At 28.0% G+C, this 21745-nt stretch overlaps 1 protein-coding gene across 1 annotated transcript; it reads left to right on the top strand.

Annotated features, from left to right (window-relative positions):
• The first annotated feature begins 699 nt into the window (after positions 1 to 699).
• Positions 700 to 21720, top strand: LOC135930873 (uncharacterized). Its single transcript, XM_065467670.1, has 6 exons — positions 700 to 1568; positions 6176 to 6324; positions 6695 to 6796; positions 18503 to 19095; positions 19924 to 19986; positions 21204 to 21720. The coding sequence occupies exons 1-6, from the start codon at positions 700 to 702 to the stop codon at positions 21264 to 21266; spliced, it is 1839 nt and encodes a 612-aa protein (XP_065323742.1). The 3' UTR covers positions 21267 to 21720.
• Positions 21721 to 21745: the final 25 nt, after the last annotated feature.

Below are 21745 nucleotides of genomic sequence, written 5' to 3'. Positions count from 1 at the left end.
TTGACTAGCATCTATCCCCCCCCCCCCTCGTCATATTAAAATACAACGAATCTTCAATTTATTATAATACACCATTATTTATTTAGTTTTAAATGGCTCTACCATCTCTTTTTTCATTCAAAAATTATATTATTATTCATTATTTATTTCTAAAAAAACGGTGAAATATAGAGTAAAATACACTAATAATAATATTATATTTTCAAAAAAAAAAGACGAACCTTTTTCCTTATTCAGTTAACATTTCATTTAATTTTAAACCTAATAATCATATTAAATATCAAAATTTTAGCAAAAATAATATGAAATATTTTATTATATTTTAAAAAAAAATATATATAAATTTAATATTAAAAAAAAATTTTTTTTTAATCATTAAAATCTAATATAGTATTATTAAATATTAAAGTTTTTTATATCCAATTTTTAGTAATATATTATAATAATTCGCATACTTATTTATATTTTGTAAATATATTGACCATATCGGGAGAAAAAATTATTTTTTTTTAAATATCGATATTTTACTTTCACGAAAAAAGATATATATGTGTATGAAAATATTCGCAAATTATCGCTAAAAAAACGTTGATTAAAAAAAATTTAACATCATTTTAAACATTTTTTTTATCAATTCGAGATTTTAAATTGTGTCTTTATTTTCTTATATTTTAACATACAAAAAAAAATTTCAAAATAATGTGCGATACCGTTTTTCTTAACCAACTACTCCCGCTTCCTCCCGTATTCAAAATCTTGCACGCCAACGTTCCTCTCGATCCTCGGGCTCATCAATTTATAGTAGCCCCCGCTAACGCCATCCCATTAGATTCCCCGTTTAAACCACCTCTTCTCGATTTAAATAATAATTTCGCGCGCTTACCTACTTTCGACTCGACGCTATTCTTACCCGAAGCCAGTCCTTGTACATTCGATCCTAATTCACTTTTATCATCGAAGAATCCCTTTCAATTCTTGAGATTCGAATCGATCCCGGAGAAAAAGATCCACAAGCCTCAACGATCTTCTATCGATAAACGTCACCTTCACCTGCGCAAAAAATTGACGAGAGCCATTAAAAAGGCCCTTCTCGCTACGACTACACTCTCGGAAAAGGACGAAGTATTTTCTACCGATCAATATCCACGCGATAAAGAGCCAACTTTAAACAACCTTATGGATTACTTTCACAACTCTTACAGGTCCAATTTCGTGAGGCCTGGAGCTATGAATGGCCCAAATCCGCCTCCTTATCGTGTAAATTCTCCTGGTAGACCTACCGGATTCTATCCTAACATTTCTATGCGTTATTCCATGAATCGCCCTCCTCCTCCCGGCAGGCGCTTTCCGTTTAATCCTCGAACCAGCAGCCCCAACCCGCGCTATGGCAATAGTGTCACTTACAACCCCCAACCCACAAGACCCCCTGCTCAATTTACTCCCGCATTTTCTGCCCCGGTAGACCCTGTCTTCGAGGCGGTTAAGGCCGAGGCCGCTAAGAGGGATCCCAGTCTATACGGATTTTTGGCGAATAAAGCGACGGTCATGCCTAACAAAAGACTGGAGAAGTAAAATTTGATAAAATATATTTTTTTTACTCCATTTACCAAATTCTGCTGTTACTACACAAGTCAGTCATAAATTTTTGCCTACATGTAATCTTTAAAAATAAAATCGCGAAATTCAGGCTCGGCCTAAATTTTTTTTTGGGATTAGTCAATCCAATCTCTTTAGCTCTCTCTTTAAATTATTAACTTATGGGTAGCGTTGTTAAACATCTATTTTTTTTACAACGGCTAGCCCGATATATTTCTTGAACATAGATGGCAGAAATGTTTGAACTCCAGGCTTGCCTAATATTATTTTAACCAAAATCTTAATTTAAAATCGGCTATATAACACCATCTTATGGGAAAGAAAGGCGGATATAAAAAAATAAAAAGAAAGAAAATTAAAATTTTATTAACATTCAAGTTAACGAAAAGCGTTATAAATATTAGTTTTTTTTAAGAAAAACAATATAAGAAAAAAATAATTAAAAATCAATTAATTCCTAGATAAACGAGTATAATTTTCAAACATCTATATATATATATATAAGAGGGACCCGAACCTTCATTTATAATGTTTCGGTTCAGCTAATTGTAAAGGCTCATTACGATTATAAATTTTTTTCTAAATTATTTTTATTGAAGCAACAACCATCGTACAATGATTTTAATTGTGAATATTATTAATTAAAATTTTTGCCATCACTTAAGCTAATAATAATATTGTTTATCTATAAAATAGATTAAATTAATTTATTTTTATCATAAATATCTATGAATAATATATATATTATATAAAATATATAAGAATTATAACTCATTTTTAAATATTATTCGGACGTATAATAAGTATAATTTATAATATAAGTAGATTCATATTTGTTTATAACTCATTTTTAAATATTATTCGGACGTATAATAAGTATAATTTCTAATATAAGTAGATTCATATTTGTTCGTTGTGACGATAACATAAATTTTAGCCCCTAAAAATCCCTTTTAACAGATACTTGTGTTATAGGAACCGCAAATACTATAAGGGCAAGTTTATATAATTCTGGATATTCAAATTTTTTTGATTCCCCATATATAAAAACTAATGATTTTTTGGATTCATTAAATAAATGCAACTAAATCAAAAATTAGTTATTAAAATATAGAAAATAAGAATGGCTTTAATATTATTAGAAATTAAAAAAAAATACGAGGTCAAAGCAGATATTGTAAAATTATAATATTGATAAACTAATTAGAATTCATCATCAATTTGTAAAGCCACATCATATGGATATTATTGGTTTTTAAGCATTTACAATCCCTCACCTAAAAAATATGTAAAAAAACAGATTTTAACGATTTGCAAATACTTGCATTTAAAGACAACACAAAATTTATTTTTCATAATGAAGACTACAAGTATAACTACTAATAAGACCGGAAAAAATATTGGATACGCTTTTTTTAAAATATTTGGTGTTAATTTCTCCAAAAAAAATAATATTTACAAAATCAAATTTAAGAGGAGGAAAATTTAAATGTTGACTTAGCCAAATCCAGCCCGAATGAAAAATTTAAGATCAATACGCGGTTCGGATAGTTATACAAAAATATTCAAAATGGATGTTTTTTCATTGTATTCCACAATTTGCAATCTTACCCCAAAATTTTCGACAATTTTGTCTTCCATAAACTTTTGGACTATTATTTTTATTCGTTTTTTTTCAATATAAATTTTTCCACATACATTTAAACCAACAAAAAAATTGTCAGGGATTCATTGGGATACACATTCTTGAATACGTGTCCCGTTCATAACATGGATTATATTTTCTAATCACCTTTTAGAGCATCCATTTTGAGTAAACAGTTCGGTCCGATTAAATCCTAGAGAATGGATGCTGGAAATGAGTTTGGTGCATAGGGATTTTAGTCAAAGAGGGCAGAACTCCCACAGTTTGACCCAGCTGGCTTTAAATTGAAAAATGAAAATTAATTATAGTATAAATAAATCGCTTTTATATTTATTATCTTTTTTAATTTGCCACTTAAAAACTTTAACTTAATTAAATAATTGTCACTCTTTTTTTTTGACAAACTACCTTTATTTATTTTATTCCAAATCGATTATTTTTTTCTTTCAAAAATGTAATTATTTTTTGTTTTACCGGTAGATGAGGGATCAGAGCATCTACCTTTTTTTGTTTATTTTTAAAAAAAAACATGTGATCTAAGACTCAAACTATTTCTCAAAATTGTCATCCTGTCAACAATAATTTCTAATTTTATCAGCGACCCGCTGAAGAGATGAACATTTTTAGGACCACCCATGATTTTTTTTCTCTGGGTGGGTGAATTTTTATTCGGCTAATAGCATATTTCAAAGGAAAAATTTAAAAACACAATTTTTTCCCAGGAATCCAAACCGCTTAAATTGTTATGTTTTTTTATTGAACCTTCAAAAATTTTTTGACATTTGAACCGAACCTCTGGAAAAGGATCTTTGAACCCTTGATATTTTAAACTGTTTATATTATCACTTTTGATTGAAATCGGCATTCTCGATATTAATTATTTTCGTATTTGGCTATGGGTGGAAATGCCCAGCTACCCAAGTTGACCTATATGAATATTCTCAACCATAAAAAAAAGCTTCATTTTCCTTATAAATTATAAATCAATTCCGAAAATATGATATAAATAAATTTACCACGGCGTTCAATGAAAATTCATTTAAATTATTTATTTTGATTAAAATACTACCGTTTTATTTGATAAATTATGAATTTAAGGTTATTAGTTAGTTGTTGTTCAAAAGCCCGATTCGGGTCGATTTTTAAAAACGGCTCGAATAAGATTATAACCAAGATAATATTCTGTACGTCTGATGATTCTGCTCATGGATGGCATAAAGGTTTGGGCTTCTACCAATGACATATAATTATACCTAGACTGACGATGCATCCATAAAAATGCATTTGAATGCAAATCAGCTGGACCCGCCATTGATAACCCATATATCTTAATTATTCTCTCATGTTAAAAACTACTATTAAATTGATAACTTGTTTCCTTATTATCTCGATGATCAATTCTTTTTAAGTTTGCATCACAGATGTAGGAATAAATTGGCTTCTCATTTAAAATTTTTACTCAAAATAGCGTCCCCAGCTGTTTTTATTGACGTACACTTTTAATGAATGCATCGTCAGTCTAGATATTATTATATGTCATTGGCTTCTACTTGCCGAATCTTGAGGTTTATACAATATTATTTTGGCTAAAATCTTGATACCCAAATCTGGCTTTTTGACAACAGTATATTAATAAATGATTAAATGGGCATTAGTTTCTTTATGAAGTCTTATTAGATAAAGTTGTTTTTTTTTAAAAAAAAGGGTTCTCATTTTATACGTAATTTGTCGAAATACTCGAACCGGGTTTTAAAGGTTAAACCCGAACCGATATTATTATTTTTACAAACCGGAACACCAAACCGATATTCGTCATGTGCTTTACATTTTTGGCACTACTTACTAAACTCCTTTTTATTAAAATTAACACTCCCTTCTCCTTTTTTTGTTATAAATATAGAAATAATATTTATTTATGAGCACTGGTAGTTCCTACTTTAATTTATTCAACTTGTGGTATTTTTTTTTGTATAAATATAAATAAATACACATCTTCGCAGTTATAGATAATGTGTTTTAATACTCTATTGCCACTTTGCCAGCAACAAAAAAAAATGGTATTGATCAAAAATTATATTATCGTATAATAATAATATAAACTAATATTATCCCATCTACCATCCCTCCCTTACTCCTTATATATTTTTTTGAGTGATTCGTATTAAATCTAATTACATTTTTTTTCACTAGTTTTTTTTTAGATAGATATGGATGGACAGAGATGATATGATAGGGATTTATTTTATTTTTTTTTACCACAAATCTAATTAGTAATTACATTTACTGAGTTTTCCTTTCCTTTTCTTTATTTCACTTATATATATATAATATATAACCAATATTTTGAGGATGATATATGATGTTTTTATTTCTACCAAAATTCAAAAATATATTATTTATTTTTTTCAAAATGAATATTTTTTACGAGAAAAAACATGCTCACCATGAATGTGAAAATTTTTGACTCTATTTAGCGGAAATTTTGATAACAAGGAACTTAATCGAAACCTATTTTCCTAGAGGATTTGAAACCGCTCCAGGTCCATATTACCCCGGGTTCGATGGGTTGTGGTTTCCAAGTGTCTAGCCCAACAATTTTATATTCATTTAATCTTTATTTTTACATGAAAACGATTTTAAAAAATCCATGCCACGCTACCTATTGTAACTTAGTTTTTTTAATCTGGTGATGGGGGGGGATAATGTTTTGAGTTGACTCTAACTCATGCCCCTATAATAATCGGATGAGCATATGGTCGATGATGGGCATGCGCATGGATGTCAACAGCAAAACGGAATTGAGGAATTAAAAAAACCTAACCAAAGATTGCATTTGGTAAACTGAAAATCTTTTTTTTTAATCCTAGTCCTTACTCAAATGAAATATGAATGTGATTATTTCTAAAAGTGAATAATTTTTTTTTATATTCGAAGGAAGGCGAAATACGCTAAAGCTACTATAAAATGCGAAGCGTGTAACGCGAAATTTCTTACTGAATATCTCCACGAAGCCCACACCAAAACAGAAAGACACATTCAGCGGGCCGAATCTTTTGAAGCCGCTAAACAGGCGGTAGAAGAAGGTAAATCGATTCGTTCATTCACATGTTTATGAGTTGATAGAAGATACGATCATTTTTTTCAATAAATTTATTGGTTTAAAAATGATTTTTATTTTCTATGTAAACGAAGTTAGCGATTAATTTCTTTTGGAAATATTTGGCGCCATAATTCTTTCACGTGAGCGCAAATAAAAACGATTTTTTTGAGATAGCTTAATTAGGAATTTTCCCCAAAATTCCAATTTTTAAAAATATTTATTAAGAGAGGTTTAAGTTTATAAGGGATTTCATTTGGGATTATATGAGTGCACCAACAAAGTAAATAAGATATTCATAATACTATATATATACACACACACTATACTAATTTATTTATATTTTTTTAAAATAGGGAAGATTGTAAAAATCGACAATTGTAAGGTATCCCAATTTTACTGCGAGGCCTGCAGCGTTCATCTCAACTCTGTCGTGCAATACGATTTGCACATTAAAGGTTGGACACTTATTTTTAAAATTTATAATAGGACACTAGTGAAGGTCACGGTCCGGTCTTTGGTCCGAACTGGACCGATATCCTCGGACCGGACCACGGTCCTTAAGAAAAAGATCGATCTAGACCGTGGTCCTAAATGACCGGACTTTTTATTTGTTTAAAAAACTTTTTTAACCTAATTTAATTTGTTTTATCATTTTATTAAATATAAGAGTATTATATAAACAATAAAATTTATCCAATGGTATTGAAGAAAGTGATTTTGTGCTTGTGGAGGGCATATTAAAATTAAGAGTAGATTGTGATTTTGAGATATTTTCATTTTCATCATTAGAAATATATATTTTATGTTTTATCAGATGTCTGCTTAAGGTACCTAATTATTTTATTATGAATAAGGTTAAGTTATTTTGACAATGAATTATTCAGACAGTTTTAAGAAAAAATAGAACTATATAAATAATAACCAAAATATTTTAATAATAATACTGCTTATTTTGATTAATTTATTGCTTAAAAAATTATAAACAATTATTTTGTTACTTGTTGCTGACGATACATTAAATTTGGTACTGCAGTGAACACATACTCTATGTTTTTTATTGTGACTATAAGTAAAATGTTTCTTAGACAAACTTATGGTTTTCATATTGTAAAATAAAAATTAACAAAATCTAAAATAACTCATCTAGAAAAAATATCATAAAATAAAATATATTAATTGAATAGTAAAGCAAACTTAAATAATAATAAAAGACCGGTCCGGACCACGGTCTGGACCGTAAAAGATAAAAAGACTGATCCGGACCACAGTCCTCAAAAAAAGATCGGTCCCGGTCCAAGACCGATAGGACCGGACCGTTGACCTTCACTATAGGACACGTAGTATATCATTTTTTAAATAAAAAGGTTATATTATATAATTTAAGTTTTTTGGCTGCATCATAAGATGCAGAGGAGAATAATTTTTATTTTTCTCCACTTGAATTACCCTTTATCGAAATAATTTTATACCCTATTCTCCTGGTGTGACAATAAAACTTCTCATTTGATGCATCTTTGCGATCAAACTCTATGTCAACTCTGGCTAATATTTTCTGATTTTATTTTGCCCGGCCCCCCTTGTTCTTTCCTCGAAATTTAAAATGGCAAACTTGTTTAAAATATAATTAATATGCATTTTTCGGCGATTTCCATTCATCTCTTAATGATGCACGATTTTAAATTAGGAAAGTTATCACGACATTTTGGATTCTCTAATTTTCTTTATTGAAATCAAAGGAGATGTGTCTAAATCATGATCTCCGAGAGCAAATATTATTGTCAGATGAAGATCATAAAACCTGATGAGTCATTCCACGTCAAATGAGCAAAAAAAAATGAGATTTTCGGCCGACCCCCTACGATTTTTTTAAAATTTGGTAAGCAAAGAAAGGTCAATGTAACTAAGAAATAGCCAAAATTTTAGCCTCCTAACATTTATATTTTTGAAGATATTAGGGTTCAAAGTGGCAAAAATGACGTATTTTTACCATTATCTGCCTTCATTCAATTAAGCATATCTTAAAAACTACATAATTGTAAATAACAAATTTAATATCAAAATTACGTACAAAGATTCTACTTTTAGATAAATAAAAATTTTTATTTTTTTTCCAATTTCCGGTCATTTTATTTAATATATAAGGACTAAAAACGATTTTTTGGAAATAATACGACCTTCAATTTTTTTAAAAAATTTAGTAGACATTATTAAACTCTTCCTTTATATTTATAAAAAAAAATTGGTCTGGGACGCGGCCATCTTCATTCTCAAAATGGATAAAAATGTTTAGGAAAGTGTATAAATATTTTCCCGAAAGGGGGCGTCTTTGTATAAAATTATATATTAATAATTTTTTAATGGTTTTTCTTGAACTATTTGATATAATTAAAAGGATTATTCATCTTGTAAGTGAAAATAACAATAAATGGAGCTTTCATTCAATTATAGAAATTGTCTATCGATAAAAGAAATTCAATTTATTACTTTATTTATAATTTATTATAAAAATTTTTGCCCATATAACATATATTTAATAAATATTAATAAAATATGTTCAATTAAGTTTCGAGTTCTTGAATATATGAACCAGAATCTTGTGCATTTCATATATGGCGCCCTAAATATTAAAAAAATTGATATAATTTAAATTTAAACTCACTTTTAAAAGATTCTAATTTTTCGGTAGCGCATTTACTTTCTTGTGACGACAATGTATAGTATAACTACGGCCAGTAGCATTTAACAGTGAAACTAATGTTAAGATATGACATTTGGGCAAGCAAAGAGTGTCGTCTATACTTGGAAATGTAAAGGAATTAGAAGGTCCGGATGGGTGTAGAAACTTTATATATATTTCTTCCTGCTTTTGATTTTTCACTAAAACAAAGCTAACCACCAATTAGAATCATAAGGATACGTTAGGTATCCTGATATTTCTTCAATAATTATACTTTCATCATTATATGATAACTATTCTAAAGTACTTTCTATTGAATTGGAATACATTTTACTTTTAAATTATGTAGATCTGTTGGAATCAAGGTGTGTATTTTGTGTGTTCCAGGTATAGATCTAGTTTTTAAAATCTTTCCCTGAGTAATAGATCTTCGTAATCATTATTTATTTTGGTCATCTATTCAAAATATATGACATTAATATTTTCTTTAGCTAACTCGTACAATTCATATGATGTGTACTTTGAGTAAGGCCTTGTAAACTAGCTCTAGAGGCTAATCTTTTAACAGTGCCACCAATCCCATCACAAACACTTTTCCCGTGTGCTGTAGCAGAAAAATGCCATTTCGCCTGTACCCCGAAATCCATCTCATGATAGCAAATATTAATAAAATTTTTACGATTTTTATACTGTGCAGCGGATCCACCGGAAAACAAAAAATTTTATTAATTAAAAAATTTAGCAATGTTTTTTTAAAGTTATGTACTGCTATTGTATTGTGTTGCAAAGATTCGGATATCATTACATAATTTAGGCAACAAATATTGGCAAAATTATCTTTATAATATATAACAAAAGGGTGAACAGTGGATTGAGCCCTATTCCAATGATAATTTTGTACTTCATCCTAAAGTATAAATCTATAGTTTTCTTAAAAATCACAAAATTAAATATTGGTCTTCGTCTAAGTTCAATTTTAGATTGTTTTGATACAACGATTGTTGCGTTGAAATAAAAAAATGATAAAGATTCCATTTTTTTTAAAAAAGGCATTGATAAATTCACCTACTGGTTTGGTTATTGTTTCAAGAGTGGTTCTATCTACGGATAGCCATTGTTTGTATGTTATAAATTCGATGTCCTTAGAACGAAACAATATTTCTATTTGATCGCGTAAATGTGTTGACCCTAAACAATTATCACATTTGCCCATATAACTGGATGGTTGAGGCCAATTACAAATTATTAAGTGTAAAATATGTTTGTATGTTTTAAAGGGCAACATATCATTGGTTAAATTTGATCCAATGATCATTAATTTAAATTTTGGTGGTAGCTGCAATCACATACATGTGTACCACTACCTTCAACAAGTATATAATTTTTGGGCGAATGCTTGCGAATTTCGAAAAACCAATTTTAACATCAGGCCTCATTTCTTTAAAAAATATATAAATTTTTTTCAAATTATCTAAAATTAATCTCTTATGTATGGTATTCTTTTTTCCGTCTTTGGTCAAAATCGAAACGCAATCTTTCTTGCCTGGCATGATTCTGCTTATTTCGTCCATACAATAAAATTCTTGTACAATTTTAACTGTATATTCGTCTATAGTTTTTCCAGGCTTGGGGTTAGGTGTTGATAGAAATCAAAATACCAAGAAATTTATTAAAAAATGAATTAATATAGTGAGCATGTGTTATTGAATGATTAAAACCCTTTCGCGCCCGAAATATTTCCCATGAACAAAAAATACTTGTACTTTGATATAATAAAATAATCATTTTGACATTTTGATATAATAAAATAATCATTTTGACAGGTTAATGATAAAATATGAATTAATAAATATTGTTTTATAAATTAATATCTCTAAGTACCAACCATTAGTTTCTTTAAATATAAAAATTAATTGATTAAAAATTTTAATGACAAATGATCTCGCTGGGCGCGAATCAATTTTAAAATTTTTATTTATTTTATTAATTGAAACACTTATTTATTGTTATTCTAATTTAGTAAGGCTATGCCGATTTTAGAAAATCCGATCCAATATTTATATTGTTTTGGGTAATTTTATGATAATACTTTTATTTTGTATATAATTTCATAATTGTAATATTTTAAAAATATCAAATTATTTTAAAAAATTGAGTAGAGAAAATTTTGATATTATTTTTGGCGTCTATGAAATGGATAAGATTATGATTCATATATTCAAGAACTATAAACTTGGTTGAATATATTTTATTAATATTCATTAAATATATGTTATATGGGCAAAAAATTTTATAATAAAGTAATAAATTGAATTTCTTTTATCGATAGACAATTTCTATAATTGAATGAAAGCCCCATTTATTGTTATTTTCACTTACAAGATAAATAATCCTTTAAATTATATCAAATAGTCCAAGAAAAACCATTAAAAACTGATTAATATATAATTTTATACAAAGACGCCCCCTTTCAGGGAAATATTTATACACTTTTCTAAACATTTTTATCGATTTTGAGAATGAAGATGGCAGCGTCCCAGACCAATTTTTTTTTATAAATATAAAGGAAGAGTTTAATAATGTCTACTAAATTTTTTAAAAAAATTGAAGGTCGTATTATTTCCAAAAAATTGTTTTAGTCCTTATATATTAAATAAAATGACCGGAAATTGGAAAAAAAAATAAAAAATTTTTTTTATCTAAAAGTAGAATCTTTGTACGTAATTTTGATATTAAATTTGTTATTTACAATTATGTAGTTTTTAAGATATGCTTAATTGAATGAAGGCAGATAATGGTAAAAATACGTCATTTTTGCCACTTTGAACCCTAATATCTTCAAAAATATAAATGTCAGGAGGCTAAAATTTTGGCTATTTCTTAGTTACATTGACCTTTCTTTGCTTACGAAATTTTAAAAAAATCGAAGGGGGTCGGCCGAATCGTGGTTGATTTGTCATGGAATGACCCTGATTTTTTATTGAAGCACTTGACAATACACTTCTTTCCGCTTATTCAGTTCAAAATAATGATCGATTTCGAAAACAAGATGAGAATTAGAGAGTACTGAACCTCTGTCTAGCAATAGCCATATTTATTCCAACCAATACAATTTCTGTCAAGGGGAAGCATTTTCAGGATTGAAATATTTTTAACTTTATACAATAATATTTTATATTAGGTTTCTCTACAAGTATAATATACAGTCAATTTTGGCTCTTGATATTTCTGGCAGCTCCCTCATTTAACTTAAATTTTGAGATTTAATTAGATTCCTATTAGGATTTTTTTTTGTTCATTTGCTTATGATCACTATAAAATGGGCATTTGTTGCATTCATTACTTATAAAAAGTGTTGTTTTGATTATAATGTATAAGTAAGATATTTGTAATTAATTTAATGAGGAAGACTGCTACAATGAATAAATTTACACTTTTTAACATTAAATATAAAAAATTTTATTATAAAAATATACAAAATATGTTAAACATTATAAATATGGTATTAAAAATTAAGATATAAGAATGTAATATGTATAAAAGATTATATATAAATAAATATAAATTCTGAAATTTTCATTTCATAAATTTCTTTTTCAGTCATACGATTATAAGTTGTTTGGAAGGATTTAAAAAATCCCTGAACATGATGAATATCATCATCATATAATACTTTTTTTGCAAAATCTATTTCAAAAATAAATAATTATTAAATATAATAAATATTTACCTTTAAATATATCCATCTTTTCAGTATCATATTTTTTAATTTTGTTTATTCTTTTAGATTTAGAATTTTCCAAATTTTTCCTTTTAGAGGTACAAGGAGAAATATTTTCTTTATTAGAATTGTCTAACTATTATTAAATTAATAAAATATATAATAAATATTCAACTTCTAATATTTCATTCTCAGACATATTCATGTCTATAGGACTAAATGAATTAACTATATCATTTAAGATATATTTATTATATAGATCTAATTTCATGTTATAATGCTTGTGATGATGTTTGAACATTCAGCACATCTTGAATGATTGGCTCATAATCCTAAAATATAGATTATTATATAGTTCTAATTTCATGTTATAATACATGTGAAGATATTTGTTTATGAGTAGCATCATTGGATAGTTTCAAACTGAAACTACCCTCTGAATGCTTGCAGATATCAACCACATTTTCCTTAAGCCAATGATAATCCTCAATAAATTGGAGCTGCTTGCTATTCAAAACATTAGCACCAGAACCTTAAATATAAAATAATATTTATATATATTTATAATTATACCTGATTTTGTGGATATAGCAAAAATTTTATTAAACTTTGCCTTTATTCCAGCTAATTTTTTTTTTATTTCATCATAAGTAAGATCATATTTCTTACCAATCTCCTCCCATTTTATTTTACTACCAGCGGTGTCTCTATATTTAAGGTCACTTGTACACCCTAAATATCTATATGGTCTTATAGTTTCCATCAATTGATATTCGTTCACCATTTTTATTCCCTCAATTTGCAAAAGTTTAAGGAAAAAATGATTAAAGTTTTACGAGTCGTATAATTTTTAATAATCACATGATTTGCGCAAAATCGAAAAAATCATTTAGGCCAACATTTTAATTTACCATTAAAAATGGCTTATATTATTTTTTTCGTTAGATTCGCGCAAATTGCGCGAGATAATTTTTATGCAATTTTTGATATTTAGGACACAGCCTAAAGAATTGAGGCTATTAAATTTCTAAATCATGATACTCAAAGAGCATAGCTAAAAATTATAATATTTCTAAATTAACTCTTTGTCATTGATTAGAGACATCATCGACCGCCATGCAAATAAAACATATTGTACCAAATAAAGATGAGATTATTTTATTTCATAAGGCTGTGTCCTAAATATCAAAAATTCCATAAAAATTATCTCGCGCAATTTGCCCGAATCTAACGTAAAAAATAATATAAGCCATTTTTAATGGAATATTAAAATGTTGGCCTAAATGATTTTTTCGATTTTGCGCAAATTGCGTGATTATTAAAAATTATACGATTCATAAAACTTTAATCATTTTTTCCTTTTTTGCGAATTGAGAGAATAAAAATGGCTAACAAATTTCAATTGATGGAAACTATAAGACCTTATAGATATTTGTGGTGTATTAATGACCTTAAATACAGAGACACCGCTGGTAGCAAAATCAAATGGGAGAAGATTGGTAAGAGATATGATCTTACTTATAGAAATAAAAAAAAATTTTGCTAAAATCAGGTATAATTATAAATATATATAAATATTATTTATATTTTAGGTTAAGGTGCTAATATTTTGAATAGCAAGCAACTCAAATTTATTGAGGATTATTATTGGCTAAAAGAAAATATTGAAGATATTTGTAAGCATTCTGAAGCTAGTTTCAGTTTGAAACTATCTAAGGATTCTATTTAATGAAAAAATATCTCCACATGTATTATAACATGAAATTAGAACTATATAATAATCTATATTTTAGGATTATGACCAATCATTCAAGATGTGCTGAATATTCAAACATCATCACAGGCATTATAACATGAAATTAGATCTATATAATAAACTATATTTTAGAATGATGAACCAAATGCACAATATATCTTAAATGATATAGTTAATTCATTTAGTCCTATAGACATGAATATGTCTGAGAATGAAATATAAGAAGTTGAATATTTATTATATATTTTAATAATTTAATAATAGTTAGACAATTCAAATAAAGAAAATATTTCTCATTGTACCTCTAAGAAGAAAAATTTGGAAAATTTTAAATCTAAAAGAATAAACAAAATTAAAAAATATGATACTGAAAAGATTGATATATTTAGAGATAAATATTGATTATATTTAATAATTATTTATTTTTGAAATAGATTTTGCAAAAAAGTATCATATGATGATATTCATCATGTTCAGGGATTTTTTAAATCCTTCCAAACAACTTTTAATCGTATAGAAAGAGAAATGGAAATGAAATTTTCAGAATTTATATCTATTTATATGTAATAATTTATACATATTATATTCTTATATCTTAATTTTTAATACCATATTTATAATATGTTTAACATATTTTGTATATTTTTATATTTAATGTTAAAAAGTGTAAATTTATTCATTCTCATTAAATTAATTACAAATATCTTACTTATACAATATAATCAAAACAACGCTTTTTATTGCATTTTTTATTGAATATTTATAAAAAAATTATATAAATTTGACAAATAAAAACATGATTTCCCTCAAGATCAATTATAATTTTGTGCAATAGGCAGTCAGCCTTAACTATTTGTATAGTATTGGTAATATTTATTTCTGATGGTTTATAAAGCTGTCTGAATTTGGCACTCATGATGCCAAAGCATCTCTATAGATACTCTGGCTTTTGATAATTTTGTATTAATATTTAATTTATTATCATTCAAATTTGTTTTATAAGGTTTCATAATAAAATCCATTAAAGGATATGCATCAATCATCACCTACAAATACGTAAAGTGATAATATATCTGTTGAGGGTAAAAAATTTGGATTGGGAATCTTTATGATTTTTCTGATCATCCCTTCATAAAATAGGCTTTTAGAAAATATACTTCTATCTGATATAGATCCAGGACCCAACTTCTATCAACATGAATCTAGAAAAGAATTAAAATTTAGAAAATATATAAATACCTAGCTTTATCATCTGAAATACCTTGAATCACAATGGAATTGAATTTTTATAATTATAAAATGTGGATCCACTTTTTTTTAGGTTGTTTTATTTTGACATGTTTTCCATCAATAGCACCTATTATATGAGGACCTGATTTCCTGAAGTATCCTGCTGATATTTCAAGCATCTGTTGAACTGTTGGTAAACAGAGATTGGGCTCTAGACCTGCCCATAATAACCTACATGTTGCTGTGACAATTGTGCCTACTGATGTTTTTCCTATCTTTGCATATAATGCTATTTTTCTAAAGCTCATACCAGTTGTCAAATATCTAAAATATATACAGATTATAAAAAAAAAATTATCATACATGAGTGTTATATATAGTCGATGCTTCATACTAATAGAGTTTTTGTATAACTATAGCTGTGTCTATAGACTCCAAATTCATAAGAATGTAGTTGAATGTTTCCACATGCATGTGATGTGGAACATCTGACGAAATTTGTCAGGATAAGATGGAAAACTATCAAATATTTTAAAAAGTCCTTGATCTCTAGAAATAATACATATAATATAAATAATATCATATATACCGGCCTTCTAAAAATCTATGCCTTCTTCTACGCTCAGTCGTATCAACAAATAATATAAAAAATAGAAATAGTAAATCATTCACATCAAACATTTTAAAATTGAAAATAAATGTATGCGGGACATATTTCGTATCTCGCAAATCTCCCGAAAGTCTTGCGATTCGCAAAATTTTTGAGAATTTTTTTTTTGATTTAGGACACAGCCTCGATTAATTTTTATTCTTATTTCATATATACAACTATTTATAATAATTTTATATATGTGTACCTTCTTATTATTGTATAAAAAGTTTATGTATATGTTTAGCGTCAATGTCTTATTTTTTTGAACCCGTTTTTTTTTAATTTAAAAGAATCTGATTTTACGTGAAATGTATTCCAGCATTTTTAGAATACCTATCTTATGAATTGTAGACAATTTTGCCCGTTATCCTTTGAGTCATTTAGAATTTATACAAAAAATCTGTGGGGAAACAACGAAATTTTCTGAAATTCGTAAGGGTAGGTATTCCAAGTATGGTAATACATTTCCAGTATCATATTTTAAAACTGGAAAAAAACGCGCTCAAAAATTGATTTAAAGTTGAAATAAATAACGCATTTTTACTCGTAAGTTTGATCAATTCAAAAATAAAAAATATTATTTAAAAATGATTGAAAATAATTTCACATTTTTGTTAAACTATAGATATACTTATAACAGATGGTAAAATATTTTTTTTTAAAATGTAAAAAATCTTGATAAATTGGGCACCTGTCGAAATTGCGCAATAATCCTTTTCCCCATGGTAAACCAAATTAGACAGGTTATACTGTATATAAGATAGACACTAAAAATGATACATGGTTATTTTAATTTGTGTCTTGTAATATATTATTTTAAAAAGCTTGAATATTTTTATAGCTAGAATATTAGTTATTCGAAGATCAGATGACTGTGATTTGAATATTTCGATTTAATAAGTTGAAGTTCTCACGAATCATATATGCTTTAAAAAAATATATGCCGCAACATTCTATAAGCCTCCAGTATAGATTTTTGAACCGAACCTGAACCTTTGTTAATTTTAATTTCCTGAACCGAACCTAAACCTTTATATCAAAAAAGGGGGTTCGACGATACTCTGATTTATTTCTTATTCTTCCCACCACGTCCTTAGGATGAAAAAAAAAAATTATATGTAAAATTAAATCGTTTCGCTTTTGAAATCCTCTTTATTTTTTTTTTAAAAAAATTTCTGAATATTTTTTATTTGCATAAATTATAAAGCGATTTTTCTATTTACCTCGCGTGTTTGTCTGGTGGAGATAAATTTAGTTAATTTAACGTTTTTTTAAAAAAATGGAATAAGAAAAATCATTATACTATATTATTTTAATGTACAATGATCACGAAATAATGATTTCCTTTTTTGAAAATACAAAAAAAAACGATAAAATTTGTCCTTTCTTTTGATGTTCATTTTTTTGGTTATTTTTTTTTATCCCACAAATTTTACTAGTGGAGGATTTTAAAATGGAAATTAGAAATCAGAGATAATAAACTGATATCGATACCAAGCTGATGATATCTTAATTAACCGCTTGACTGATTTCGCAAACTTTTTAATTCTTACATTAAAAATAAATCCTAAAATTAGATTGAGATTATTCTCTAGAGAGAAAAAAAAATTATCCTAGTTAAAATTTTGTTTTCGCCATTTCCCGGATAAGAAGGAGTTTGGAAAAAAAATTGAAGATTATACGTAAAATTACAAAAGGTTTAGCATTTTTTAGGTGAAATTTAATCAATCTTTATTCTTCCATGCTCAATAATTTTTTTTAGAGATCTTTTTTATCTCTGCAAAGAAGTAGTGAAATGATTTATCAATATAAATTAGTTTCAGTAATTTTTGATTGGCTCTTTAAGTAAATGATATAATTCTTAAATAGCGAATGGTCGTGATTTCGGCCAGTGGCATCGATAATTGAATATATCGACTTTGTATCAGTATTTGAAAGGTAAGACAGTATTCGAGGGATGGATATTCGCGAAAATCGCGAGTAGAACTTAAAAAGAAAGCAGCATTTGATTCAAATTCATTGATAAATTGAGAATACGACAAAAATATTTATTACTATACTATATATTAGGCTAAAACGCAATCTATTATATGTACAATTTAAAAAAATATATATATATCTCTAGGTGTCAAGCACAAAAAGAAAGAAAAGGCTAAAAAATTAGCCGACGCAGTTAAGTCCGAATATGCAGATGCTCCAGCCAAGACAGAAGTTATGACTTCATCTACTGCTGACACTACCGACTCTATAAATACCAACAATGGAAACATTAAAGTAGCCGATGTCGTGAATGCTCAAAAAAAGACCGGTAAAAATACTAAAAGGAAATCGGGAAATTGGCAAGAATACAAAAATAATAAAAAGGCCAAGAAAGCGGCGGCTATAATTGCTATGGCTGTGCCGACTAATATCTTGCTTAATGCTAGCACCATCTCAGATTCAGACATAGTGGGTGATCAAAGCATGCTAAGTATTGTCGAGCCAAATTCTGAGGCAGAATTAGATAGCAAAGAGCAAAAAACCGAGAATGAAGAAACTGCTGCAGATGATCCGCTAAAATCCATAGACAGCAAGAAAATGATGCAAATAAATAGCATTTTCAATGCACAATTGTATCAAAACGTTCAGCAACAACCCTGTTTTTACAATAGAGCAGGAAGATTTTTCCAATGTGCTGTTTGTGGAATCAGGGTTAATTCCAGTGTTCAAATGGATCAAGTAAATTATTTTATTTATTTTTTTCTTCTCTTTCAAAATAAGGGTCAATCTTTTTAACATGAAGTAACTAGAAAAACGAATCTCCTTATACCAAAAAAATGGTTGCTCATAAAGCTTTCAGATTATCGAGATTGGAGGTTTGTATCAAATCATTAAGTTTAACATTTCCATACCACTCTGTTACACCTTTGACCATTGTTTTTATTAGATAAACTAAATTTTTTGTGAGTAATATAAGGGGAGAAGTGGGTGGGTGAATTATCCAACAACCAGAATGTTTTCTTTGGGTTCCAAATCATACTCTACTCATCGAATACAGGAGTGTGGGTAATGGTTCAGCAGTTTAAAGTTAAAAGTTGCAATTTCAGTTTTAGAAAAAATTATAAAGGTATTTTCGGGTGGAATATTTTTCTTAAATCAAAGAATAAAAATAATATTAGGAAGAAGGTTCATTAGGGTTGAAACTTTTTAATGATTAATAATATAAATTTGCCTACGATTTCTTACAAACTAAGTGGATTGATTTATATTTCTTTATATAAAATTAAAATCCCCCCTTCAATGAAACTAAAATAAAATTCGAAAAAAAAGAATGAATATCAACAATTTAAGATTTAAATATTACCTATCTTTCTCCAAGGTTTTAAAAAGTTTTAAAAACTTATTAGTGATTTGATATAATGGTTTGGTTACGATTAAGGTTCATAAAGTTACACATGTACATTTCAGCATAACGGTTCGGTTCATGCAGGGATCCCTGCTATTTAGAACAATTTATATTTTATTCTTCCTAGATTTAAAACTAAGTATATTCTTTATATAATATAGCACATTATTAGCAAAAAGCACAAAAGTAAAATGGCGTTGGTCGCTAGGCAGATGAGACCCATGGTAAATTTTTATAATACTATTTTTTCTGAAGAGTACTTCCTATAATTATTTGCTTCTCATTGTGATTTCTTGTAGAAATTTCGCTGGTTTTTATCATTATTATTTAACTAATATTTTTTAATTAAGCAAAATTCTTATTTTTTACCGTTAATTTTTATATCCCGTTCTAAATCCTAGTGTAAGAATGTAATTAATTGGTTGACAGTTTATTGTGGAAATTATATGTAAGTATAAATTTAATAGTGTGATTCAAATTGTAAGTGAAGTTGAAGGAAGTAAGGTAAAAAGAAAGAAGGAATAGGAAATTTTTATTCTTAGAATTATTCAAATGTTATATGGATGAACTTACATAAGTAGAAAATTTCCAATGATGAGGAAAAGCTGGATATTTTGAAACTTAGGCAAGCGCCAAACAACTAGAGTGCTCGAAGGAGGTAACATAGTCGACGGCCGAATATGGAGCAGCAGATGTGCAAACTGCCAGGAGTCGAGTATGTGCGCATTATATTTAGAGAAAGGGGTCATTTGAGGAGCCTAGGGTAAACCAAGAATGGAGGAAGAGAGAGAGGACAACAAATCGAACTGTGGCAAAGATCACGAGGTCATGGGATAACGTGACGCCTAAGGTAGACGGGACATTGCATGAGCCGACTCCAGCTGGATTAGGAAAAGAGCTGGTGGATAAGAAGGAAGATGGTACAAGAAACGACCCAGCACTAGATCCGACGGTTGAAACTGGTATGTGCAACCCCATTAGGATTGTGCAGAGACATGGAAGAGTGGAGTGGAAAGCCCGATTGAGACGGGAGAAGATGAATATGCGAGGAGCTTGGGAACTTGTTAGATTAGTTACTGTCTGATCCGAAAAGGATAAAAGTAGTTTTTTTTAATTGGAGCTGTACTACATCATCACGTTCTCCCATGACTTCTGGATCCCCGCCACCATCTAATTTGTTGTTTTCTGTTCCTCCATTCTCGGGTTTCCCTAGGGCATAATTCCTCAGAAGACCCCTTTCTCCGCATCAAAGCACAGGCCTCGACTCCCGGTAATCTGCATATCTATGTCTACTATATTCCCTCCTTCGAGCACCCCAGTTGTTTTACATTTGCCTAGGTTCCATGATGAAATGCATTTCCACACATTCAAAGATGAATGAGAAAAATAAATATTCTAAATTATAATATATTCAACAATTATTTATATTGTTTTTCAGCAGATGAATGCTCGAAATGCCAAACCTCCGATTCCCCTTTTTCCTAGAGAGATAATTTATACTTAATTCAAACAATTTCCTATGGAAATCATACAGACTTGAATATCTTGGCATACCCCTTGTATTAATTTGTAAAAATTCTTTTCTCTTTTTTTTAATAGGCTTTTCTTATATTTATAATCTGGCGGCCATAGTTTTAAACGATGGGTTTGTATATAAGGTGTCAACCTTCTAAGATTCTCTATAGTTACTGGAGAGAAATTTCTCATATCATTAGTTTATAATGTTCAATATACATCTTTGTAAATAATTCCTTAATCCTATACATATATTTTTCTATGATATTTTATCGTTTTACACCAAAACATTATTTTATTGTATTATTATTAAAATAATTTTTTTTTACCTATTTCGATTTTATATTTCTAATTTCAAATGAGTGTATGAGAAATTTCTTTATTGCGATTAAATTATTTTTATCAAAATATGTAGTTACATTTTTTTAAATAAAAATAATATTTAGATTTGATCGGATGAATTTTATT

This window comes from Gordionus sp. m RMFG-2023, chromosome 1, assembly GCF_954871325.1.
Source record: "Gordionus sp. m RMFG-2023 chromosome 1, tfGorSpeb1-WG-v2, whole genome shotgun sequence".
Taxonomy (NCBI): Eukaryota; Metazoa; Nematomorpha; class Gordioida; order Chordodea; family Parachordodidae; genus Gordionus; species Gordionus sp. m RMFG-2023.
The sequence above is the reverse complement of the archived record's forward strand: the minus strand, read 5'-3'. Positions and strand labels throughout refer to the sequence as shown.

Coding starts and splice junctions, on each gene's coding strand:
- LOC135930873 (XM_065467670.1), top strand. CDS start 700: ATGTGCGATACCGTTTTTCTTAACCAACTACTCCCGCTTCCTCCCGTA. Junction 19,096..19,923: donor CCAGTGTTCAAATGGATCAA/GTAAATTATTTT, acceptor TATATAATATAG/CACATTATTAGCAAAAAGCA. Junction 19,987..21,203: donor CTAGGCAGATGAGACCCATG/GTAAATTTTTAT, acceptor GTTTTTCAGCAG/ATGAATGCTCGAAATGCCAA.